The 27,500-nt window shown below is 35.9% G+C and overlaps 1 protein-coding gene across 12 annotated transcripts in view; it reads left to right on the forward strand.

Moving 5' to 3' along the window:
• LOC144970230 (putative transporter YutK) overlaps positions 1-27,500 on the forward strand; it is a 48,591-nt gene that overhangs the window by 9,847 nt on the left and 11,244 nt on the right. For 3 of the 12 annotated variants that reach the window (XM_078909652.1, XM_078909648.1, XM_078909650.1), the window contains exons 2-8: positions 7,829-8,102; positions 15,597-15,877; positions 17,865-18,041; positions 20,647-20,788; positions 22,558-22,749; positions 24,216-24,377; positions 26,668-26,793. In XM_078909652.1, the coding sequence (XP_078765778.1) occupies positions 7,968-8,102; positions 15,597-15,877; positions 17,865-18,041; positions 20,647-20,788; positions 22,558-22,749; positions 24,216-24,377; positions 26,668-26,793 (1,215 nt within the window). In that variant the 5' untranslated portion in view covers positions 7,829-7,967. The other 9 variants (XM_078909658.1, XM_078909657.1, XM_078909659.1 and 6 more) reach the window with 8 other exon arrangements.

A 27,500-nucleotide genomic window follows, 5' to 3' on the forward strand; every position in this document is an offset into this window, starting at 1 on the left:
CAACAATAATAATAATTGTTATTATTATCGCTATCACCACCAATACCGTCACTATTGTCGGTTAGAAGCAGTAATAGAAATCTTTAATTCATTTTGCAAACCGTAAAGGACCCTTTAGTGGAAATTTTAAAAAGTGTTAAATGTATACGTTTGTTATAAAACTTTGCATAATCTTGTTTTGGAATCTGCTCCAACTAAATATCAAATTTATTTCTGATTTGATTAATTTTACAAGAGGTAGGCAATCCCTCAAAGATGATGACCTGCATGTGCTGTAACAGAAAAGTCAGTGTATGCCACTATGAATGAAAATGATGCACGTATTAAATATCATTAGTTAGAGCATTCCTTGGGCATTTCATCACCTCAGTGTATGGAAGATACTGCAAGAATGCCTTTATGTCCACAAGGTGTCCGATCGATGGCTGCCTCACCAACTCACCGATGAACAAAAACAATTTTGCACCACTACGCTTCAACGGTTCAATGAAGGTCGATCTAGAAATGTAGAAACCATCGTGACTGGTGATGAAACATACATTTATATATGTATGACCCTGATACAAAGCGTCGATCTAGAGTATGACTCTTTCTTAGTGAGATTCCTTCTCTGAAATTCATTCGATCTCGCAGCGTTGGAAAGCAAATGGTGACTGGCTTTTCTATTTAAAAGATTACATCGCCACAGTACCACTCTAAGATAGAGATGCACGGTCACCTCAGATTGGTATGTTGACCATTGCCGACATACCGACAGTTTTAGATAAATGAAAACGGCATCCAGAAACAAGCACAAGGGAGCTGCTATATCACCATGACAACGCTTGTGCTCACAAAACCATTGTAACAGTGAAGCTCTTGACTGAAAACAACTTTCAAATCTTCACCCACTCTCCACATTCCCCCTGTGACTTTTAGTTCCCATTTGTCAAGGAACAACTCCATGGGATTCAATTTGAGACTCCTGAAGATGCCGTAAGGGCATGTGAATATGGAATTTCAACCACACCACCGGAAATATGGCAAAACTGCTTTGATTCTTGTTTTCAGAGGGTAAAACTATGCATCCAAGCTCAAGGAAAGTACTTTAAGAAGCTGTGAAAATTTGATGGTAATGCCATTATTCCTTAAACCTTATTCCAAAAACGTATCTAGTGACCCTCGTATGGTGGCAGAAATGGTATTTTACCCATTTGCATGCCGTCAATACTTAAATGATATTATGCTATGTTTACTGACTTGACATTGGAAACTCACATACCGGAGGAGCCCCTAAGTTTCATGACTCGATATTATCTTTTGGTATCAGCTAGCGTGCCATATAAATACTAACATGCAATGCTTTCATGTTACCCGGTGCAATTTGAAGAAACCGGGAAAAGTTCCGGGTTCACGGTTCTGATTGTGTCTCTATTGACTACGAGAAAAGAGCAACATGATGTAATAAGTATTTGACAAGGGAAATTGACCACCACTATTTCAACATTTGAGGTTTGAGCCCAATCTTTATCAAAGCTATTGAGGTTATTGTCACACACTGACAAAAGACTTTTTTTATTATGACCAGAAACTTTTATTTTAAATACAAATTTGACCCTTTATTCGTCAGAACACACAATCTCCAAAGGTCAAAATCGAGAATTGTGACGAGGGAAGGTGTAAGCAATATTATGTGTCATAAAAGTTCGTCTTTCCCCCTTTTTAAGTTTTGTTTTTAGTTGTTTTTAAATGTTTTTTGTTGTTGTTGTTGTTGTGGTTCTATTTCTGGTTTTGTCTGTCAATTTGTTGTTTTTTGTTTGTTTGTTTGATTGTTTGTTTTTTAAGATATTAATATCAGAGAAGTATAATTGTTTTCTGTAGCATGTATGATTTCAGATTTCCCCTCCTGTCAATGTGCACCTGGAGCTGGGGCAACGCGTATTGGCGATATATATATATATATATATATATATATAATATATATATATATTATATATATATATATATATATATTATTATTATTATTATTATATTATTATTATTATTATTATTATGATTATGATTATGATTATGATTATTATTATTATTATTATTATTATTATTATTATTATTATTATTATTATTATTATTATTATATTATATTATTAATCTCTCACCGTACTCTGGTGTAAAATGAGTACCTGGCCGTTAAGAGTGCGTCATGTCTCACCCTACATGTCAAGTATTGAGGCCTGGTTGACCTGGGACCTCGTCTCCTCTTATAAAATCAAATCCCGAGAGTAAAGGGTTAAATACTCGATGCCTGCCGCCAATGTTGTCCGTAGATAGAATGTTCCTCGAGTCTATTCTGATCTTCGCAAATATTGGATCTCTGAAGATTCTATTGTTCCTGCTGGGTTCAGAGATCCTTTGTGGAGACATTGCAGGCAAGAGGGTAATGCCCGATGAAGAAATAATCCGTGAACTCAAATAGTGACGTAGTCTTATGTCACTTTTCACACAAGGTCTAATTGACTTCAACGATGGCACGGATGTTGCTGAAAAAAAAAACGGCGCATAGTTGAGTCTTTTGAAAAGACTCTTTACTCACATTCTCTCACCGTACTTAGGTATAAAATGAGTACCTGGCCGTTAACAGCGTATTCTCGGTCAGAATAATATTGTAATATCGCCTAAAAGGTGTCATATCTCGCTCTACATGTTGCGTGTTGCTGTTGGTCAGGGACCTTTGTAACGCGCGTGAAGCACGGTTAGTGGATATTGCGTGATGTAAAAAGTAGTGCTATAATGCAATTGATCGGCTTTCTATCCAGGGGGTAACAAATAATTGTTGTTGTCTGTTTAACGCTACGGATTCGGTGTGAACCACAACCGTAGTAAACACTCGTGTAAGTAATGAAGTCTGTAGACAAACCTCGACATCATGTGTCTTAGTCATGGCCAACCTCAGTAAATGCCTATTACCGGAAAGAAATAGCCGGCCCCTACATATTCTGAGCATTACTCGGAATTTGAACACAGGCTATATATATATTATATAGTTTTACATGGTGTCGTCAAATGTGGCGGTACTTTAGGGAACAAAAGTGTAATGTCAAAGAACTGGTTCCAGTCTCATGGGAAATGTAAAACAACTCTTCCAGAGGACTGGATACAAACCTTGTGTAATTGAGCCTCTGGTTTCAGAGTGATGGATTCATATTTTCAAGTCTAATTATATGCTGGTCGTCAATAAAGGCCATCCATCCTCGCTCATTTGCGTCTCGTAAAATCTGCTGCGAAAATAGTTATGCATCTTATGATTCAGTACTTAACCAAATCATTATCAGTCCTACGAAGGACTGGTTAGATGCACACTTCCAATGATTTTAGAACCGGAAAAGTAGAAGGTGTGGCGTCACGACTTTTCTGTTCTATGTAGTAGTAGCGTATGGCTACATCTCCAAATGTATTTCGTCAACCCAGCTTCTAAAGTCTTCCTCCGCCCTAAGGATGGTTTCGTAGCCACCTTCAAGTTTAGTGATCGCTGGTCTCTGGGGCTGCCTGACATTTCTGGCAGGTATCACTGTTTCCAAGTTTCCATCTGTACATATTTGATGCAGTTCTGCCATGTCCAGTTAAGAGGCGGTTTGAGGAAATCCAGTATTTCCTGGCGTTATTGAATGCAGCCACTCTTTTGGTTGGATCTTTAATGATGTTTCCTCCTTTTGGTGTTTCCCTGTTCCACATTTCTCTCCAGTTTTCCTCCACACTGAAGTCTGTCCTGAGAAGGATCATCACATTGCCGTCGTACAGGAGCTTGTGCGCTGCCATGACCCTGAAGGTGCTACCAGCCTAGATCCAATCCTGCTAGAACAGCTGAAGATGAGTAGCCAGACCAAGAATGATCCAAACGGGCGTCCAGGCAAGGTTCTTCCTTCTCCTGGACCCACACCTCCAACTCAATTCTGCCCTATTTCCTCTCATTACCGTGTCAAATATTGTGATAAATGTTCACTAACTGTGGGGCTGACTGATTAGGCTGCTTGGCATATTCTAAAGGTAGCTATTGTCCTATTCTTTAAACGAGTAGACACAACTGTACGAACATGAAAGAGGTGTCAACTTCCCGAACCGGCCCAGCTTTAATTACGTATCATCATATCATTTGTAATCTGTTCACCGCCGTAATCTGGAAATTCACGTATTTAAAAATTTGGCCATAAAACTTATCCTTCAAATATCCATCTATTTAAATGATACTCATTTTGGCAAAAGCTCTCAAACCTGGGACTTTGCAAAGTTCACGGTCTGAGGGTTTTTTGCCAAGAGGAGGGTCTTTTAAATAGATCGATAATTGTAGGATACGTTTTCTGGTCAAATTTTTAAATACGTGAATTTCCAGAGTACCTCGATTAACTGGTTAATATCATAGTATATTTCTTTCTCTCTCTCTCTCTCTCTCTCTCTCTCTCTCTCTCTCTCCTCTCTCTCCCTCCCCTCTCTCTCCCTCTATCCCCCTCCCTCTCTCTCCCTCTATCCCCTCCCCCCTCTCTCTCCCTTCCCTCTCTCTTTCTCTTCTCTCTCTCCTCTCTCTCTCTCTCATTATGTCTCTCTCTCATTATGTCTCTCTCTTTCTCTCTCTCTCTCTCTCAGTATCTATCTATCTATCCATCTCTCTATCTATCTATCTATCTATCTATCTAATCTCTATCGATCTATCTATCATCAATATATCTATCTATCTATTTATCTATATTTTTTTTTTTGGGGGGGGGGGGGGTTGTGTGATGATTCTATTCAGTGATTTTAAAATGTCATATCCGGGTGTTCCAGTATCATTGAATTTACAATCAGGTCCATCTTTCATTATTGGTCGCACAATAAAACCATGACATAAAATGATAAAATTCCACTTGATGTTTGACGTCACATGCAAAGAAATATATACAATTTTTTTTTTTGGATTATGGATAAACCATTCAAACGATTCTATACGAATTATTACTTTCTGGATAGATTTATTCAGTAAACAAACATATCGTGGAATAATCATTTAATATTTGCTTTTTTATTTGAGAATAAACAACCAACTGAACGGACATGGTATGCAGAAAGTAAAATGCAATTTTATTTTTTATTTTTCTTTACTTTTGCAATTTAAAGATTCGTTCAGTACTCCAACTAACATAATATAAGTATATTTTGAGTGGTAAATATCAATTCTAGAGAACAACTTCTAGATTTTCAAGCACATTATGCAACGAATATTATGTTATATTTCAAGGTCAGATGCTTTTTTAAAATAATAAAAATTCAGAATATAATTTTATTTATCTCTGGTTTTCAAGTATAAGTATCAGGCTGTTCAAGGACCGTTAAATGAACAGAATTTATTCATTACCTGCTAGATTCAATTTTGTTCTAACGTAACACAAAACCGTTTTCAGGAAGAGAACAGGTCGGGTACAGCGATACACGAGTCACTATAGCTATAACCATTCTCTGAGTGAAAACGGTTATGTCCTAAGTTATAACCAGAAGATACACAATGGTATAAATTGGAATGAAAAGAAACGAATGGTCTCTCGCATTGAAAGGATTAATCAGGTGTATTGTGTTTCTGTTGAGGATATAAGGAGTATCTACTAATCGCTGTGTTTTTCATCTCTATGTGCCTTTTGGAAGTTTGTGACGGAGTTCATGAGAGCAATTCAAATCAATTGATAAAGGATAGTCATGCTCGATTTCGTACTGTGTGTGTTTAGCAATATCATTTAACTATATCTATTGAATCGAATTCTGATGCATTAGTCTAGGATACGGTAGTTAAATTTCATGTGAATTTTTTTTTTCAAAACATTAACTTCTGTGTAAATATCTACAAGGATATTTTGAAACAGTGTCAGACAAAATTAGAGAGTCGAAGAAAACAAAATACAACAAGATGATTATGATAATAATAATAATCATAATACTAATAATACAAATGACAATGATGATGATGATGATGATAATAATAATAATAATAATAAAATAAATAAAATAAAATAATAATAATAAATAATAAGATAATAATAATAATGATAATAATAATATAATAATAATAATAATAATAATATAATAATAATAATAATAATAATAATAATAATAATAATAATGATAATAATCTCAAAAATCTGACCCACCGTCTCAAAGCGGTATCACTTCGGGAGTAGACTAAATACCAATATCCACATTCACATACATAAAGCTTTAAGTTAATTTCTAAACGCCATGGTTGGTGATAAATATACAATTTCTTACATTACTTATAACTGACCAATCCTATTTATTATCATTTTCATCCTAAATATTTACTCTTCGGGGCCTATTAATACGATGGGTCTCAACTAAGCTTTTATCATCTCTGGACGTATACATCGACACAGCTGTGTGTATGTTTTATTTGGAGTCCCTTATTTAACCCTCTCCTTACCCCCTACAGCAAAATCGTCACATTTGTTACAACACAATATAGATAGGTACATTTTTTTCTAATTCAGATCTATTTTGTACATCACAATTATCTTTGTTTAATTAATGAGAACATACAGTTGTTTTGTAGAGAGCTTGCTTGAGTTTAAAAAATCAAATTTTCTGCTGGGTAAGCCTGCCATTTTGGGAACATACTGAAAAGGATCGGTAAGGAGAGAGTTAAGCGACACAGTCTGTTAACATTGATAACGTACAAAGACGCGCTACTAGACTTTTGCCTGACATTCGACATCTATCTTATTCAGAAAGATTAAAGTAGCCTATCTAAATTTGCCTTCACTAAAATATCGTAGAAAAAAAATCACAATTAAAAGGAGACAAAAAAGAAATAAAAATGTATAGAAAATTTGTTTTGAGAAAAATTGTTATCGCATTTAGATAGTGTGCGCTTGGCTAAGAAGCTCGCAACATTGCCATCCGGAAGTTTAACAATCTAACAATCAAAACTATGTGTACCCTTAAACGTTTATAGTCTGGTTGATACGGTTTAGTGAGAATTACTCATAAACGCGGATGGCAAAAAAACCCAATAAAAATTACCCGTGTGACGCCAACTTCGATCTATCTATAAAAACAATAACAATGATCAGAGAGAGGTCGATTTCATTCACTTTATTCCCTTTATTGTTGATAAACAACCAACTATGCTTGTCCCAGCACTTTTGAAGGTGTGTCACAAATTTCATATTTTAATTGGCAAAAATCTACTGGTTAATTAAAAAGAAAATGAATTCCATTCTGTGAACTATGAAAAGTCGAACTTTTCAATTTTAATGATTTTGATTTCCCATTGACCTTTCAGAATAAATTTCATCCAGCCATAATACTGTTTTGAGCAGGCTGGTTACATTTTACACTGGAGGTGATACCCGAAACGTCACTCACCGGTAGAATTCCTGAAGCTTCGTATATTATAACATTATTATTTTTTTAAAAATAGAGTTGTTATATAGCGCGCAATATACACTAAATGTGCTCAAAGCGCTTTATAAGAGTCCATGGCCAACAGCAACATTTAACATTTAGGATGGGACTTGACGCCTGTTAGGTGATGTTACCATTTTTCGGACAGAGACAACGCTGTTATAGACCAGGTACTCATTTTACACCTGAGTACGGTAAGAGAATGTGAGTAAAGAGCCTTCTCCAAGGACTCAACTATGCGCCGAGCAAGGCTCGAATCCAGGACCTTCCGATCCGAAAGCGAAAGCAAGTGTCATACCACAAGACCACATAGCCTCACAATAATCTTCAATGTCATTTCATTTCGATAATTCATTACTTCTTGAAGCACGTTTATTATGTTTTGTGTGTGTTTGATTTATGTATGTAGACGGATTATCTACTAAACTCACGCGAAGATAAGATGAACAAGTTTGCAATTGATAAAAATCCAATGAGTCGATAAGTTTCATTTATTAACACTGATTGATATAACAGAAAACATCATCTTGTGTGGATTGTGATACAAAATGAATGAGGAAAACCAACACGCTCCGGCATGGAGTAAAAACATGGAAAAATCGTCAAAAAGGAACAATAACAACAGTTTTTACAATGGAGAGGAGAGGGAGACGTTCTTATTAGGAAGTAATGACTTAAAAGAGGTAAGACATTTTTTTAGTTCCATGTTTGTTACACGATCGTGTTTAATGAAAAGAAAAAATAATATCATATTATCTGATTATATTATCAGTTATCAGATTCGATCTCTTGTCACGGGAAGCTTTTTGTGATATGTCTCCTCCTTCTCCTCTTCATCCTTCCCCTCCTCCTCCTTCTTCTTCTTCTCCTCCTCCTCCTCCTCCTCCTCCTCCTTCTTCTTCTTCTTCTTCTTCTTCTTCTTCTTCTTCTTCTTCTTCTTCTTCTTCTTCTTCTTCTTCTCTCTCTCTCTCTCTCATACTCACATCCAATCCTTGTCGTGCAAGGAACTCTATCAGAGTCGTGATCTGAAAATAATAATAGTAATAGTAATAATGGAAGTCATTGTAAAAATGATAATGATGGTAATGATGATGATGATAATAACAATAATAATAATAATATTAATAATAATAATAATAATATCAATAATAATAATAATAATAATAATAATAATATAATAATAATAATAGTAATGATATAATGATAATAATAATAATAATAATATAATAATAATAATAATAATAATAATAATAATAATAATAATAATAATAATAATAATAATATGATGATGATGATGATGATGATGATGATGATGATGATGATGATGATGATGATGATGATGATGATGATGATGATGACATTTAGGACACTATTGACCAAATGGTTTAGACATTCGATTCAAGTCAGGATCTTTCGATGCCAATCATCTTCAGAAAGAAATCGAATGTGAATTACTCTTCGCATTTAAATTTATTTACAATATTAAAAGAAAAACGTACTAGATAAACACTTGATCCTGATAGGTCGTTTTGTTTTTCAACGAGGCGGGACAACTTCCCATTCTAGAAACAGTACACTGCTGAAAACAAGACGCAAGTTTGAACATTTTTGATATTAGAGACTTTCAGCAGATCATTTTGGACTTAGTATTAGACTTAAGACCTATCTATCACATGATCGCTGTTCTATTTTTTGACGCCTTTTCGAGAACTGGCAGCGTATCTTGTCCAAGAGAGTCTTTTTTAAATGATTAAATTTGACAAATACGAGAACAAAATGGGGTCTCGGTTTGTTTTTTTCTGTTGTGTTGTTTTGCTTTGTTTTGTTTTGATGCGTTTTTTTTTTTTTGGGGGGGGGGATTTAAGGGGGGGGGGGGGTGTTCTGCCTTTAAATCTTTGAATGCTTTTTTTTAAATTTCTGCTTCGTATGAAATCAGTGTCATAAATTTTTCATGGCTGTTTTTCTCGCACCCAATATGCCAAACATATATAGATAAAAATTGATTCGCATACTGAAACAATAATATTTTTAATTATGCCCTTCCGCCACGACATCATAAGATATCGTCGCCTAGGCATTCCACGAATGAATAATATACATAGATAATTTATCAAACATGCAAGCAGATGTCTGATGTCAACAGGAATCACCCATGTTGTCCAAGTGAGCAATACGCTTCAACAGTCGCAACGTCACTTCCCTCGTAATGACGACGCATGGTAACTTAGTAACTGGCTCTAAACTATCGTAACAATGGCGGACACCCTTATGAAATATTTCTCCGACGAGCATAAAAGCGTATCCAGAGGGAAAAAAAAACAAAAAATCTGATCATGTTTTGACTTTTGCACATTCTGATCACAAGACATGAAAAGTTCTAGCCAGCATGAAGAATAAAAAGTACCGATTTTCTTTGTTTAGAACCACGATGGTCGCCGTTGCTGGGCGACGTGACTTCAGACTATTGAATCCAATTTGGGGGTTAATAACGAAAGTCCCTGAAGCGGTGCTCGAACCTTCCGGGCCACAGTGCAATGTCTTAACCAATCGGCCACTTTGGCCCCTTCAAACAATAATAAAAGAAAATCAATTCATACAATGGATAGGATGTCGTGATTTGGCAGTTTTTCTAAAAGATATCTTTATCAATAGACATGATAATGGAGTAGAGATTTGAATAAGATAAGTTCATAATAAGATTGAGATAAGATTTAAACGAATACGGACGCGGAACAATATTATATTATATTAAGCGAATCAAAACTATTTTCTTGGCCATTGACATTATTTGCTTCAATTATGATATAAATATATATATATATATATTTATGAGTGTTGGTGGGTACTTGTAGGTACGAAAGTGCTCGATAATGGTGGTTAGAGCTAATATATAATGTCAATTTTCACTCACATTTTTTGCCGAGACGACTCGTTTCTGTGTGTTTCTCACACTTCCTCAGTCGGCATAATCCATTTTGTCATGTCCGTAGAAGAGTTTATATATATATATATATATATATATATATATATATATATATATATATATATATATATATATATATATATATATATATAAGCACATGTCATCTTTCATCCATTAATTTTAATTTTTAACCCTTGGCACGCGGTTACGACTTTACTTTAATATAAACTCATACGGTCATTTTAAAGAATAGAAACGGGCTGTAAAATATGATAAACCAAAATCAATATAACGGCTTTAAAAAACCCCAACAAAATACCAAACACGGAACGTTTGGGGCTCAAATACCTTCTTCAACCAAAAGCAAAAACAATAAAAACATAAATAAATTACTTAAAGATCCAGTAATGTAAAGAGCTTTGAACACATATTTAGTGGATATTGCCCTATATAAAGCTCATTTTTTTAAATTAAAAAAAATATGTAACTATTGTTTTTATTGTTGGCTGAAGAGGGTTTTGAGTTCAAAACGTTCCGCGTTTGGTATTTTATTCTTTCTTTTTTGTTGTTGTTGTTGTTGGAAGCTGTTCTTTTCATTTTTGTTGATTAAATTTTAACAGTCCACAGATTCTAGCAGCCTAGTATCATAGTGATGTGTCTGCATTGTTTTATGAAGTTGTGAAACATGAACAATATTATTTCAAGATTCTTGCACTCGCTTTTGGAATTCGAATGCGTTCCCAATAAATAGCTGTATTACGTCTTTGATTTCATCTAATATTACTATCGAAAGCGACATATTATGATAACTTGATTTAATGATATATAAAATATAGTAGTATGTTATATATTTTGTATGTATTTTATAAAACAACTGGAATTATCTATCTAGCGTTTTGGTGTTTTTTTTTTTTTTGGTGATAAATCAGGATTTCAGCATATTGTACGTAAAGTCCGTCATTACTATGCATTGTGTCGATTCTTTCTTTTTTTTTTTTCCTGATACATAATATGAAATGAAAAATGGAATAAAAAATAAAATTCCCTTTATTCATCCCCATGGGAAAATTTGTCTTTAGGGTCTGTTCCAAGGGAAGACTGGAATAACCCAGGTGTCAGCCGCAGTGCAGCGCCGCAAAGTGAGCTTGGGTGATTAGGGGGTGATCAAATTCGGTACCTTTTGGGTATGAAGCAAAGACCGTTCCGCTGAGCCACGCTCTCTCATGACAGTATTTGAAACTTGTCGCTTACGATACCAGGTGAAAATCAATATTTGAAGTAAATGTGGATTTTTTCATTAGTTCCACATTAAAAAGTAGTCCTTCAGAGTCATCAGGCCCACGAGGCTGGAGTTTATCCGGTTTCTATAGCGTGAAACGGACAATAGCAATTGCTTGCTAACGTTTGGGTCGGACGAAAGTACTTTCCGTGAAATTTAAAATACCCAGCTACCCAATCACTGATGGGTGGACAGGGCGGGAATCAGAAAAATATCTCGACTGCACCTGGGATTGATCTCGGTCCCTTTGCCTATGAAGCAAGTGCTCTACCAACTAAGCTATTGGGACAATTATATTGAGAAAGTACGATTTGAATGCAAGCTGGTCTTGAGATCAAAGAGCTGTAAATCTCTGTTGATGTTTTGACACAACTTATTTGTTATAAACCTTGAACTGTATAAAATAATTTATTGCTGTGTAGCTGTGCATCGTTGCGAATCGCGAGTCTTTTGATGGTCGACGGAAAAAAATTAATTTGATTGTTGATTGAAACTATTGAATTGTGTCTTTTTGTTCTCACTTATAGAATAAATGTTTTGTAGAAACGTCACGGATTTGACACGACAATCAGGTGTAACATGACCTGATAATACTTTTTGAAATAATAATTTTTGAATAGTTTTCAACATTTGAATAGAGATACTTGTCAACGTGTTGATCTGGAAAAATGCAATGATTACAAATGATGACACACGACACTGGGAATCGGAGTACGTTGAGGAATGGGAGAGAGAGAGAGAGAGAGAGAGAGAGAGAGAGAGAGGGGGGGGGGGCGGGGAGAGAAAGAGAGAGAGAACGAGAGAAAGAAAGAGAGAAAGAGATAAAGAGAGAGAAGGAGAGAGAGGCATAGAAAGAGAGGGAGAGAGAGAATGAGAGAGAGAGTGATATATATATATATATATATATATATATATTAGAGGAAGAGAGAGAGAGAGAGAGAGAGAGAGGGAGAGAGAGAGGGGGGGGGAGAAAAAGAGATAGATACATACATAGGTAGATAGATAGATAGATGAGATAAACAGAGGGAAACAGAGAAAGAAAGAGGAGAGAGAGAGAGAGAGAGAGAGAGAGAGAGAGAAATAGAGAGAAAGAGAGAGGAGAAAGAGATAGATAGGGAAAGAGAGGCATAGAGAGAGAGAGTGTGAGAGAAAGAGAGAGAGAGGGAGAAATATATATATATATATAATATTATAATATATACATATATATATATATATATATATATATATATATATAATGAGAGAGAGGGGGTGGGCATAAACAGATACATATATAGGTAGATAGATAGATAGATAGATAGATAGATAGATAGATAGATAGATAGAATAGATAGATAGATAGATAGATAGATAGATAGATAGATAGATAGATAGATAGATAGATAGATAGATAGATAGATGAGATAGATAGATAGATAGATAGATAGATAGATAGATAGATAGATAGATAGATAGATAGATAGATAGATAGATAGATAGATAGATAGATAGATAGAGGGAGAAAAGAGAGAGAGAGAGAGAGAGAGAGAGAGAGAGAGAGAGAGAGAGAGGGGGGGGGGGAAGAGAGAAGGGGTGGTGGAGCAGTCAACAGATATTATTGTTTGAACAATAGTTATGTCAGACAGATCATTCGTGACACAAGAATACGATACCTGATAAAGAGGTTCGTTTTGAATTTCATTTCTTTAGAATGTGGAGATGGGTTGTATAAATTCTTTCAATTGTTTGGAACGAGGAAAAGAACCGACGCAGTTGTAATTTTGATCTCTCTCTCTCTCTCTCTCTCTCTCTCTCTCTCTCTCTCTCTCTCTCTCTCTCTCTCTCTCTCTCTCTCTCTCTCTGGTTTCTCATCCATCCTCTACTATCAATCATCTACTATCTAATCATCTATCTATCTATCTATCTATCTATCTATCTATCTATCTATCTATCTATCTATCTATCTATCTATCTATCTATCTATCTATCTATCTATCTATCTATCTATCTATCTATCTATCTATTATATACTATTATTATATATATATATATATATATATATATATATATATTAAACAATCCATAATTCTTTTAATTAATCTATGTAATTATCTATTTGTCTTTCTTTCTTTCTTTCTTTTCTGTGTGTGCTTTTGTAATCACGTTTCAATGACGACTCTCCTCTAGCTTTTCGTCCGTATTTCACATCTTGTTTTCTTTACATCAGAGTAAAACGACACTTATTTCTTTTTTTGCCTTTCTTGATAGCTATCTGTTGGATCACCTTCCTTTCATTTCAATAGAAACGTTTTAAATGTTGCCCTCTCTCCTATCTCTCTCATTCCCCTGTCTATCTTTCTTTAAATACATCTCTCCAGCATCCATTCATATATATTCATATATAGATATATATAATAATATATATATATATATATATATATCTATATATATATAATATATATAGATATATATATATATAAAAATAAATAAAATAAAAATTCCCTTTATTCATCCCATGGGGAAAATGTGTCTCTAGGGTCTATTCCAAGGGAAGACTGGAATAACCAAGGCGTCAACCGCAGTGCAGCGCCGCAAATTGAGCTAAGGCGAGGTGACTTGCTCAAGGCCACACAGCGCAGCGGCGGGTGATCGAACTCGATACCTTTCGGGTAGAAAGCAAAGACCGTAGTGCTGAGCCACGCTGTCCCCTATATATGACCAATCATCTCAAAACAGTATTATAGTATGAGATAATAAATGAATATACTTATTAGTCATTTACAAAAGAAACTAGACAGTTTGAATTTGCTATTATCTCAAATGAGAGACAAACATATTGGTACGTGATATATATACCTTCAAAAAGTAGACACAATTTTCTTTCTGTTGATGTATCGCATGCTTTATTGACACAAGTGAGAAGCAGATGCGTCAAACCACCAAACAGGTCAGTACAAAAGTTACACGTAAATGTGTACCAAAAATAGTTCAGAGCTTTATTTCACATAATAAGCGTTGCTACGCAGCAGTTGTCGCACTTCAAGTCCACGCTCAGTGAGCTTGTTTTGAAATGTCACAAACCCGTAATTCGACCAAAGATGATCATTCTGCACAAAGTTGTTCGACTGAGATGGGAACGTGAACTCCGGGACTGGGATCAGAATCGGTGGGACGGCATTTTGTTTAAAGACGAATCACATTTTTTGAAGTTAATTCCAGAGACAAACGAAGTTCGTGCTATCGACGTCGAGGTGAACGTTTCAATAACCAAACCATCATTGAACTAAAAAAAAATTAGAGCATGTGGGTCTGTAATGGTATGGTGGAGTGATAATTGGTGGTAGGAAAACTGAGCTAATACGTTTCAACCCATGACTCAACTCAGACCTATACATCAGTGATATTCTTGAATCAATGGTCGTCCCGTTTATTCGGAATCAGAAGAATGAAATGGTGATATTCCAGTTTGATAACGCCTCGTCTCATAAACTGGACAATAAATATCCTGTGTCAATATGTTTTCTGACATGACTTCTATTAAGCAGGTTTTTTGGCATTTGCTTCATCACGACTTAAAATCGTTTTGATGCAGCGGGTAAAATATTTACTATCTGCAGTACCGGTGTCCAATTAATCAAATGGCTTATTTAGTAACCTCTGCTTTAAAAATCTCAAAAGAATAATCATTTTCCATAATATGAAAATGAGGGTTCCGATAGCTCAATGGATAGAGCATCAGGCCCGGATGCAGTTCGAGATATTTTTCTGAATCCCTTGTCTACCCAGAAATGAATGGGGTAGCTGGGTCTGTTAGACCTAGTGGAAAGTACTCTGCGTCCTATCCAAAGGATAGCAAGCAATTGCTATTGCCCGTTTCACGCGGACGAAACGGGGATAAACTCCCGCTTCATTGACCTAATAGCTTTGAGGGACTACTATGATATGAAAATGGGAAGATGACGCACTATCCTCTTTAAACCTGTTCTCTTTCCCCAGGCTACTCATCTTGACATGAAACCAACAGGAGGCTCTAGCCCAGAAAAACGTGACCACACTGATTCGAATGATGAAACTGATGATGACGCTGATGACTGGGACGATGACGGATTGGATGATGACGACGACAAACCTAACATTATCTCCAGAGTCGTGATGGTATTCCAAAATGCCGTCTCCAAATCTTATTCTTGGCTTCTCAAGGTCACTAGAGGATATCTCACGAAGGGCGTTCTTCTTTTGGCTTATGTTGCCTACCTCATAAAAGCTATTACTTACAAGTAAGTCATCGCAGAAAAATAGGTGACACTGTCTCTAGTACCATTTACTAAATTATTTTTTTTTAATCCCTCAATTTTCTACACTGTAATTTTTATTGCTTTTATCCTTGATGTTATATCCAGAAATAATGTATAGGCTTTCGTCTACGTGTACATATTTTGAAGATCTGAATAACCGACACGTGATATATTATTTAACAATGTTGCAATGGACAATATTTTGTGTTGGCTTGAGATTAAATAAAAATATAAATTGAGCTTTTATATAGCGCAATATCCACTAAACGTGCTCAAAGCGCTTTACAAGGGGTCCCTGGCCAACAGCAACACTCAACATTTAGGACGGGATATGACGCCTGTTAGGCGATATTACAATTTTCCGGACAGAGACAACGCTGTTAACGGCCAGGTACTCATTTTACACCTGAGTACGGTGAGAGAATGTGAGTAAAGAGCCTTTTCCAAGGTCTCAACTATGCGCCGAGCGAGGCTCGAACCCAGGACCTTCCGATCCGAAAGCGAATGTCATACCACTAGACCACATAGCCGATTATTCACATCACAACAACGCGCCCCTAATGATTTGGGTGATCAGACTTGCAAATACGTCCACGTCGGCTATCAATAACAATGGATGGTGCACTGTAGAGGGATGAGAATCTTAACGTAAAGACAGAATGTGATGAGTCCTAGCATAAAATCAAAGACACCGACTTTTGGCTGTTTACAAATAACAATAAAGGAAATCAATATCAAAATCGACGTATCTGCCTATAAATTTATCCAAGAACCTTAAAAAGCGGCAAGGATCTGCTTGTTTTGCAACAGTGAGCATTCTATTTTTAAAAACTAGAAAGGCGATTGAAATTGAGGTCTTATTTTATTAGGAATTTGGGGTTATGACGCTATCGGCCGTCACCGATATTGAGCCATCACTCTCCTGTCACAAAAAGAAACGAAACATTGCCATTGTTTTTGTTGACCAATGAGGGTTTTGGACCCGGCATTTTTGTTTATATAACAATATTTTTTCAAATGAATTTGGCAGCCAAATTAATTTTTTTGTACAATATTAACTCTATCCTTACCAGTCATTTTCAGGATTTTCCCCAAAACTTCACACCCAACTAACACAAAAATAGATTTTTTATCACTCAAACACAATAGCAGTAAGTTGTAACGATAAATAATTTCTTTAGCAAAACCTGTTCTACAACACACTGTTCATTTTCTTTAAATTTTATGATGTACAAAAGAAATTTGAATAAGAAAAATGTTGGCTGTATCGTAACGAATGTGACGATTTTCCTATAGTTGGTAAGGAAAGGGTTAAATATATGATAAGGTTTATTACAACTTGTATTAAATAACCAATAAGCACAGTACATACACTGCAATACAAAACGCTACAGCCGACGTCCATATACTAGCAGGTCTAATAACTGAACGCAATTACGGGCTTGATTTAACAGTGTTGTAATAGACAATAGTTTGCGTTAGTTTGAGAGCGTTTCCATTACAACAATAATAAGCCCTTAACAATTTGGGTTATCAGACCCGCAAATAAGTACACGTCAGCAACATCCAGAAATTCTATAATATCCAACCTGCCTACTTCAAAAAACCTCGCTAAGACTTTCCGTAATATTGAACACACGGTCGTATGTAATGCAAGTAGAAAAATTCGTAGTTTTCAGTGGTAATAATATAGTAGATGATATAACTACTTTTTAAAATGACCAATTTGTGTTTAATTACTTTAAATTAATGCTTTAAACTCATTTATATATTAGCTCTGGCAACAACATTTTGCTTTCAAGAAGTGTATTGAATTAAAGATAATTGTCAATTAAGACACAAACATTCGTAGTTCTACTAGATTTCCTTACTAGTAGACATGTCTGTATATGTATGGCAAAATCACATTATGATAAATAGATTTCATGTATTTACTCACTTTATTATTTCTTATTTAATTTGTTGACAGGTCAGAGGGAGAAGATTTCTGGCGTCTGATTGGCTGTACCATATTTGGTATATTTTTGGCTATTCGATTCAAACTCGCTAAATTGCTCAAAATGTCATTCATCAAACTGTATGGATCGGATTCCTTGACGACAAAGTTGAAAGAACGCTTGAATAAAGCAAGATTCTTCATGCGCTGGTATGTGATAAAATAACTAGTCTTCTTATAACTGTAAATGTTCTGGTAAAAAATCGAGAATAAGAAAATTGTCGACTTTTGTGCAATGATTACAAATCCGATTGTCCTTGCTCTATAAAAAGGTTCAGATTTTAGATTGCGCATCATCCACTAAATTTGCTTAAAGCAGTTTACAAGCGCCCCCCCCCCCCCCCCCCCCCCCCAGCCCATAAGCCACCAACTTCACTTTACACGTAGGAAGAGTCACGATACCTGTATAAAGCGATATTACAATAATATTATTAAACAGTGACAATGCTGTTATCGGCCAGGATCTCATTTTACACATGAGTACGGTGAGAGAATGTGAGTAAAGAGCTTTTTCAGAGGTCTCTACTTTGTTCCGCTCGGTTTGGAACTCCAACCTGAGACCAACAGCTCAGAAGGCGAACGTCATACGCTAAGACTTCATAGACGCACTATATTATTATAACGACTACGTCCTCGAATTGGAGTCCAGTCTAGAAACCCTATAATCATCAAGTCTTTTGACCTTCCTGCTGTTAAGAAGAATTCACAGAATTGCGAAATTTTTGACTTCGATTTCAGAACTTCATGAGTATCAAATTAAAAAAATTAAGGAGCAGGCACCAGTGTAAGATAAAGAACTGAACAAGTGCTTTATCTGTCACCTTTCATACACACTTGTTCAGTTCATGAGTATCTCTATGTGATTAAAATTGGGTGAAAATGAAAGTTGATGTCAAACTACTTAATCTTTATTATTTTGAAGTGTTATGTTGATTTTTAAAGCTAACTATCGACTACAATTTTTATCTTATAAAAATAAAAATTACGAATTTTTAGATTGTCCAGTGGGCAGGTCTGTTCTTGTCTCCCGTGTAAAGCAAAGTATCAAACGAGCGAATTCGAAACCTTCCATGTTATGAAATGAAAGTCATATCGCTTTACCACTCTGCCGCGTGTCTTGACCAAATACATGCTCTAAAATTACTACCCCTAGAGATTATACGATGTCAAATACATTTAAAAACGGGGTCAAGGACAGGTGAATATTAAACCAGTTAACTGCGGTACTCTGGAAAGACACGTATTTAAAAATATCGATCCATTTAAATGACCCTCATCTTGGCAAAAACTCTCACGAGACCCCATGGTTGAGAGGTTTTTTTTTCCAAGATGAGGGTCATTTAAATCGATCGATATTTGAAGGACGAGATTTGTGGCCAAATTTTTAAATAATTGTCTTCACAGAGTACGGCAGTTAACTTATTAATGGCCACTGTAATAATAAGTAAGCAGTAATGGTAAACACTGGACGTAGAGGGGGAATGTTTACAAGACAAATTTTTACTGTTACAGCCGTTTGACTGGGCAAAGAAATTACATTCATTAACAGTTGCTTCAGTTCCTAAGTGCCAAGCTATATGGACACTTGCACTTAGAGTTGCTTGTGTCAGCATTGTCGTTGCCAGCTCAGTTGGTAAAGCACTTTAGTCGGTCGGAAACGAATCGGTTTCGAAAATAGTCGGATCGGGATTTTTTCTGATTTTTTTTTTTCGCCCACCTAACAGGGATTGGATAATCAACCCCATTGTCCAATCCAAAGGATAACAAGAAATTAATTGTTACAATCCTTTTCAAGTTACAGAAACCCAGTTCACCTCCACCTTCCTCATTGACCTTTTCGGCTCTAGTGGACTATTTCTGAATGGTCTCGTGTAACAATGACCAAATTTTCATTTTTAAAAGTCAGCAACAACCTATGCCGTCTTAGCTCTCAATCTCGAGATCAATTGTTTATCTTCACGTTTGTTTGTTTGATTTTTGTCTTCTGCCTGATATCATGATGACACCACAATGTAATTGACAACCAACCCTATATTTTTCACTTTTTCTGAGTTTTTTTTTTGTCCACGTATTGCCGTTTTCTTCAAACAAAAATGTATATACCTACTTGCAAGTCTAACATCCGATTATTGATAATATGCGTTTACTAAAATACTCACAACATCCTCCATACGGATATAACGTACCAACCCACAAAACTATGCGTAACCATAAACATTTATAGTCTGATTGATAGAATTTAGTAAGAACTGGTCATTCAAATGGCTGTCTTCAAACAATAACAAAGAACTGAGTGACGTAAATTTTGTTCCTTCTATAGAATGTTTGGTAGGCTGTTTAAGCTGAATCATCGGAGAGTACAGAATGATTTTCGGGCGTACAAAACAGAAAGGGCAACTGGTTGACGAAGATCATCATACATACTGTCTATAAAAATTGATGATTAATTTGTTGAAGAAAATATCCTATCCCGAAGCTATAATACTATCGAATCATCATTTTTCTGCTGTGAAATGACCATCAACAATCCGAGATAGGAAGCAAATACATAACAACCCATTTGAGCGTTGTAAAATTCAAAATAAAGAATAAATTGTTCTACGCTTGACCCCAATTCGTTGTTTAAATTTTTGAAGTTCATCGGAGGTTCATCATAGTGGGAACTATCATCATAAAAAATAATGTTTATTATCTTTGATATTGTTTTCATTGTTATTGTCAATTTCACCACAATCGTCATTGTCAATTTTCACAGGATGATGTATGCTTTCTACCTCATAATCATGTTCTACGTCCTCTACTCGGAGGGTATCAAGGACATCAACAAGCTGAAATCTCTCCCGGGATTAATCATCGTTCTTATTATATGTCTATTCATGTCCAGTAATCCCAAGAAAGTAAGTTTTTTTTTGGTTTCTTTTTTAGTTCTGTTTGCTTTTTTGTTTGTTGTTGTTTTTTGTTTTTTTGGTTTGTTGTTGTTGTTGTTGTTGTTGTTGGGGGATTTTTTTTTTGGGAGGAAGGGGGGTTTGAGAGGCGGGGGGGGGGGATAAAGTGGCTTTTTAATCGGAGGCGAAGGTGGAACTTTAAATTATATTTACAGGTAACTACGAGTACTTTCACCGGTCCTATGTGAAGAATGTAATATTATGAATTAGATTTTATTTTAAGAAATGCGACGCCATCCACACATTTACCTTTTTTTTTTGTAACTGGAGCATTCTGGCTACATAAGTCATATTTTTTGTGCTTGTTGCAATATATATATATATATATATATATATATATATATATATATAATATATATATATATATATATATATATATATATATATAGAGAGAGAGAGAGAGAGAGAGAGAGAGAGAGAGAGAGAATGAACAAGTTGCGGGGCCAGACGAATTCATCACCTTACCATCATTTACTGACAGTAATCTGAATTCGACAATTCTTTTTTCGTAAAAAATTGTAATTTTGTATCTATTTCAATCTTTTTTCGTCTTTGTAATGTAATGGGTGAGTGAGAAAGTCCAAAGACAATGTTAGGACGAGAGAAGACAAAACAAAGGATACCAGATTTGTATGAGCATTCAATTTTTTCACAAGGAAATCAGAAAAATATAATGCATATAATGTATCTATCTATGCAAGATAAGATTGAAAAGTGAAAATAAATCTTATAATAATGTCAAGTCTACATTCAGTTTGGATATGAACGTTATGTTTGCAAAGACAAGAAAGGACTTTCAGAAAGTTGCACCTGAAGATAAGTAGTCCTTCAGAGCCATTGGGCCCATAGAGCCGGAGTTTATTCCTGTTTCTATAGCATGAAACGGACAATTGGTTGCTAGCCTTTGGATAGGACACTTGTCTATCGCAAAGTGCTTTCCGTCAAATTTAACACTCATCTACCCATTCACTGTTGGCTGGACAGGGGGGAGGGGGGGGGGGTCAGAAAAAACTCGACTGCACCCGGGATCGATCTCGGTCCCTTTCCGTGTGAAGCGAGTGCTCTACCAACTGAGCTATCGTGACCTCAACTAAAGTTAAGAGGAGGAAACAAAAAATAATAATATAAAAGCCAGGAACTCAAAAACTCCATACATTGTAATAGGTTTTTGATCGAGCATTTATATAGCGCAATATCCAATAAACGTGCCCAAAACGCGTTACAAGTGCCCCTAGCCAACAATAACACTTAACTTAAGACTAGATTTGACGCTTGATAGGCGATATCACAATTTTTTCCGACAGAGACAACGATGTTAACGGCCAGATACTCATTTTTCACCCGAGTATGGTGTGAGAGAGTTGTGAGTAAAGAGCCTTTTTCAAAAGACTCAACTACGCGCCTCTCAGAGTGGGACTCGAACCCAGGACCTTCCGATCAGAAGGTGAGTGTCACACCACAAGTCCACATAGCCGCACATTTACAATTCAAAGATCTGTCTCAGGGTGATGCACGGAAGACTTCGTTGGCAGAAGGACTCCGTTCTTTTCAACTTTGTTTTTAAAATGATTTATGAGAAAAACTAATTATATATTTTTTTAAAAACAATGTGAGCTTGTATATAGCGCAATCCACTAAACGTGCTCAAATCGCTTTACAAGGGGTCTCTGGCCAACAGCAACACGTAACTTAGTGCTATCATGTTTTTGTACTTGCTCCAGATAAACTGGCACACGATATTTGTGAGTCTTGGGCTTCAGTTCTTGTGTTCCTTGCTGTTCCTGAAGTGGTCCTTTGGCAGGGATGTGCTTATTTGGATTCAGGATAGACTGGATGAATTCTTCGACAACTCGAAGGCTGGCTCTGTGTTCCTGTTTGGAGAAACCTATGAAGACCACTACATGGTGATGGGGGTGAGTATGAGGGCATCTGTTTACCTGGTTAAATATTGATGATATGCGTTTCGGTAAAATACTCACCACATCCGCCAACCAAATAAAATGTAGCCAACATACAAAATTATGTGTAACCTATAAGATTCATAGTTTAGTGAGAACTAATCAGCAAATAGGCTGTATTAAAACAATAAAAAAAGAGCTGAGTGACGTCAACATTGAATGTTCTATACACGTCGTGTCAGGTGGCACATTCGGCTGTACACCACACGGACTAGAGCAGACTTGACAACAGCCGCTTTTTATTGGCTCATCGCCGCCATCTTGTTTAAGATGTAAGCAATAATCGGATGAATCGAGAATAGAAAGAGAGAGATCGACGATATATTATGGGGTTGCCTGAATACTGGCAGTGTAAAAATACTTGAGAAAACAGTGTATATTGGCATTTCGTGAACACAACAGACGCTTTGTCAGCAAAAATGACATAATCTGTGGTACACCCAGCGGTGATTGGTTAGCTCGGTTTGCTAGATCTAACAGTAAGTATTTTGTGATAGCCAAGCGTCATGTCCGAAGGTTAGCAAGCAGTGCTATTTATAGACTGTTATAGAAACCGCATAAACTTCGACTTCATGAGCCTAATGGCTGTCAAGAATCACTCACTACTCCTCGTTTACACTAGGTTCTTGCCTGACTCCATGTAATTACTGCAATATTTATTATTCTTGTATGAGCACTTACAAAATAAACTCTTTCAAGAGCTAATTCAATAACCCAGGTCAAGTTTATACAAGGTTTCAATTTAAGTCAAATCCCCAAGATTTATTTTTTTACGATTTTGAATAAATAATTTTACCCCCCCCCCCTCCCCCTCCCCTCATGGGACGCAAACGTTATCAGAAAATAAACAATGAGTGTTCTGACAGTGGCGCCATTACGTGTTGAAAAAAAACTATTTATTTATTTTTAGAATTGGAAAAAAATTCTTTCATTTATTTGTCTTAAATCAACAATTGGTGTGACGGAAGCTAACAATAATCTGGCATTGTACCAAGGTGAATAAAAACATCGCTAAGACTTCTCGTGATATTGAGCATATGGTGGTATTATTGACAAAGTATAATGCAAGTAGAAAGAAGATTCATTGATTTATGTTTTGACAAGAAAATAAAAACGATCGGTGATAATGTACCAAATAAAATCGACATATTTTGTGTATTATGTTTTTTGTATGATAATGAGATTTTAATGATGATGATGATGATGATGATGATGATGATGATGATGATGATGATGATGAGCATTTATATCGTGTTGCAAATGCTGGAAATAATCTCCCAGAGTAAAAATAACATCGTTTCTACTATTTCCCCGCTAAACGTGTTCAAGAATTAAACAATAGCTATTCTTCAATAGCTATTTTCTTAAACATTATACCTATCCATACCATTATACCATATCAATCTCAACTCTAACCTCAGGCTCTTCCCATCATCCTGATAATGGGCGCCACAATGTCTGTTCTCTACTACTTGGGCGCCATGCAGCTGGTGGTCAATGCGGTGGGATCCTTTTTATGCTTTGTGCTGGATACAGACCCGGTTGAATCAACCAGTGTTGCTGCTGGTATCTTCTTGGAAGGGGTAATTTATGATGTGTTGTACGTGTCTTGAAATGTGTAATTTATGATATTCTGTACATGTCTTGAAAGAGGTAAATTATGATATTTTTATATATCTTGAAAGAGTTAATTTAAGATATTTGTATACGTCTTGAAAGTGTAAATTTAAGATGTTTTGCACATGTCATGGAAGGAGTAATTTAAGATATTTTATGCAGAAAATACAATGTGTTGGAAAGGATGCTTTAAGATTTTCTGTAAAAATCTCTAATAGGTTCAATGAATAATGTGAATGAAGAAAAAGAAGACAAAAACAAAAACTCACCAAACTTTTGAATAAAATTATTGTATGTCATTAAAAAGAAAAGTTCTTAATTTTCACCACTACCACAACCACCATCACTACCACCACTTCCTTCACCTCCTCTTCTTTTTCTTCTTGCCCCCCCCCCCCACCCCTTCCCTTTTTTTTCTTTTCTCCGTCACACCATCTTAATCTTCTTCCTATTTTTACTACTCCTTCTTCCTTTTCGTCCACCTCTCTTATCGTTCACCACCTCCATTTCCTCCTCCTCTTCCTCATTCTTCTATTTTATTCTTCTTCTTCTTGAAAGTTTTGGATAACAAACAAACAAATCTTATTTCTTGGGTAGTCTTCGCAACCTAATCGTGTTTCATGATTTATTGGAAATGCCTAAAGTATCCATGCCCTGGAATGACATCAAATATCAACAAAATTGGAACAGTGTACCTATATTATAACATTTCCAAGTTGGTATCAATTACCTTAAATAATGGTCCTGATACACGAAAGCGTTAGCTTACAGATATATTGCTTCGTGTATTGTATCAGAAAAGTGGGTGGAGCAGGCACTTATGTTGATAATAAGAAATGAATTGAGTTGGAAAGTGCCAGAAGACAATATAGAATAAAAAATTTCGCGGCGGCGATGGGGGCTCGAACCCTCGACCTTACTGGTAAGACAACTCCGCCTGGCCGGGGAGAGCGTGACTCTACCGTATAATATGAAATATCCACCAGTCCAAGGTCGCGGGTTCTAGCTCCCATCGCCTCTGCGAAATTTTTATTCTCTATTATTGTCTTCTGGCGCTTTCCAACTCACTTCATTTCTTGTTCATGTATTGCATTATTGCAACAGGTGTAAAGATTATTCTTTTTTCCTTTTTGTGTTTGTTTGTTTTTGTTTCTTTCTAGTTTTACAATATTATGTTTTTGCCATTGGCCACGAGACAAAATATTCGAATCCTACTTGTAGCTAAATCAAGAAAGAATTGAATTTCGTTCAGAAACTGGATCTGCGACAAGCATATTTATCCTAGATTATATACTTCAATGCCTTCCTCTTTTTATAAGAATTATTCCCTAGGATCACCTCCATATCAATTTTATCTTTACGACAAAAGTCAATACCTTTAGCATTATGGGAGGCTTTGTTTGTTTGTTGTGTATGTCTTAAGAGCATTTTTTAAAAACAATCTATTTTAAAAAATCATAATATTAGAAAATTAAATAAATTCCATAAATTTGACAGTCTTTATCAATCGTAGAAGTTTCTAGATAATTTTCTAAGATTTCCTCAATCATAATTTTGTCGTTTTTGTATGATAATAACAAGAAATGAAGTGAGAAGAAAACTGTCAGAAGACAATAAAGAATAAAGAATGTTGAACCCATGACCTCAAGAAGTCGGGGAGAGCGGTTCAAGATAGACACAGTTTGATAACACTGTTTTTTGGGAGTGGTGGATAGCTCTGACAGTTGCGCTACCCTCTCCCCGGCCAGGCGGAGTTGTCGTACCAGTAAGGTCGTGGGTTCGAGCCCTAATCGCCGCGAAGTTTGTTATTCTTTATTATCTCCTGGCACTTTTCTACTCACTTTCTTGTTATTATCAACATAAGCGCCTCGTCCACTTGCTTTTCTTTTTTGTAAGAAACAATTTAACGGCACTTGTGACAATTTCATTTCACGCCTTGAGCAGACCCCAGAAAATCGTTCAGAAAATGAATACCAGACAGTTTTAATTCCAGTTTCAAAACTGACTTACCGTTTCATGACGTCAGAGTGTTAATAACGCTAAAAATAGAATATTTAGTCAAAATTATGAAATATAATAAGATAAGTTTAATTGTTTTACTTAGAAGACGGTATATCATGCCGATCCATTAAATGGATAAACCCTAAATTTCATAATACTGATCATTTTGGCTGTATATTCACTATTTGGCATTAGCTTTTTACAGACATAATACTGATTTGATGCGGTGAGTCACAATTTTATTTCATCCCGCAGGTGATCGCAATATTGTCACTAAAGCCCTTTTTACCCAAATTGACCAAGTCCCAACTCTTTGTGGTTATAACATCAGCTTTCTCCTCTCTGGGAGGAGCTTATCTCGGCGTTCTCGTCTCAATGAAGGTACGAGTACAATCATCATCGTCTTTATCATCATCATCATCATCATCATCATCATCATCATCATCATCATCATCATCATCATCATCATCATAATCACCATCAATAGCAACTAATTCCTGTAACTCAGAGCTGCAATGTGGTCTAGTGGTATGCCACTCGCTTTCGGATTGGAAGGTCCTGGGTTCGGGCCTCGCTCGGCGCATAGTTGAGTCCTTGGAAAAGGCGCTTTGCTCACATTCTCTCACCGTAATCAGGTGTAAAATGAGTACCTGGTCGTTAACAACGTTGTCTCGGTCCGAAAAAATTATAATAACGCCTAACAGGCGTCATGTCCAGTCCTACATGTTAAATGTTGCTGTTGGCAAGGGACCCCTTGTAAAGCACTTTGAGCACGTTTAGTGGGTATAAAAGCTCATTTTTTTTATTAAAAAAAAAGATTTCTTTGTTATTGCAAGATATACTGTGTCGAATCTGCATTAGACCCATTACCATTAAATAGCTTTGATGCATTATTTCGTATAGATAGAACGAAAATGACGTCACTCAGGTCTTTGTTATTGTTTTTACACTTACATACTATAAAAGTTCATGGTTACGGATAGTTTTGTGTGTTGGTCCGTTATACTTCTGGATGGCAATGTTGTGGGATTCTTAGCCAAGCGCATACTATCAAATGTCTGGGTGGTGTCTTCTGACACCCCATGGTG

This window comes from Berghia stephanieae, chromosome 4, assembly GCF_034508935.2.
Source record: "Berghia stephanieae isolate SIO BIC M18660-M18661 chromosome 4, UCSD_Bste_1.3, whole genome shotgun sequence".
Classification (NCBI taxonomy): domain Eukaryota; kingdom Metazoa; phylum Mollusca; class Gastropoda; order Nudibranchia; family Aeolidiidae; genus Berghia; species Berghia stephanieae.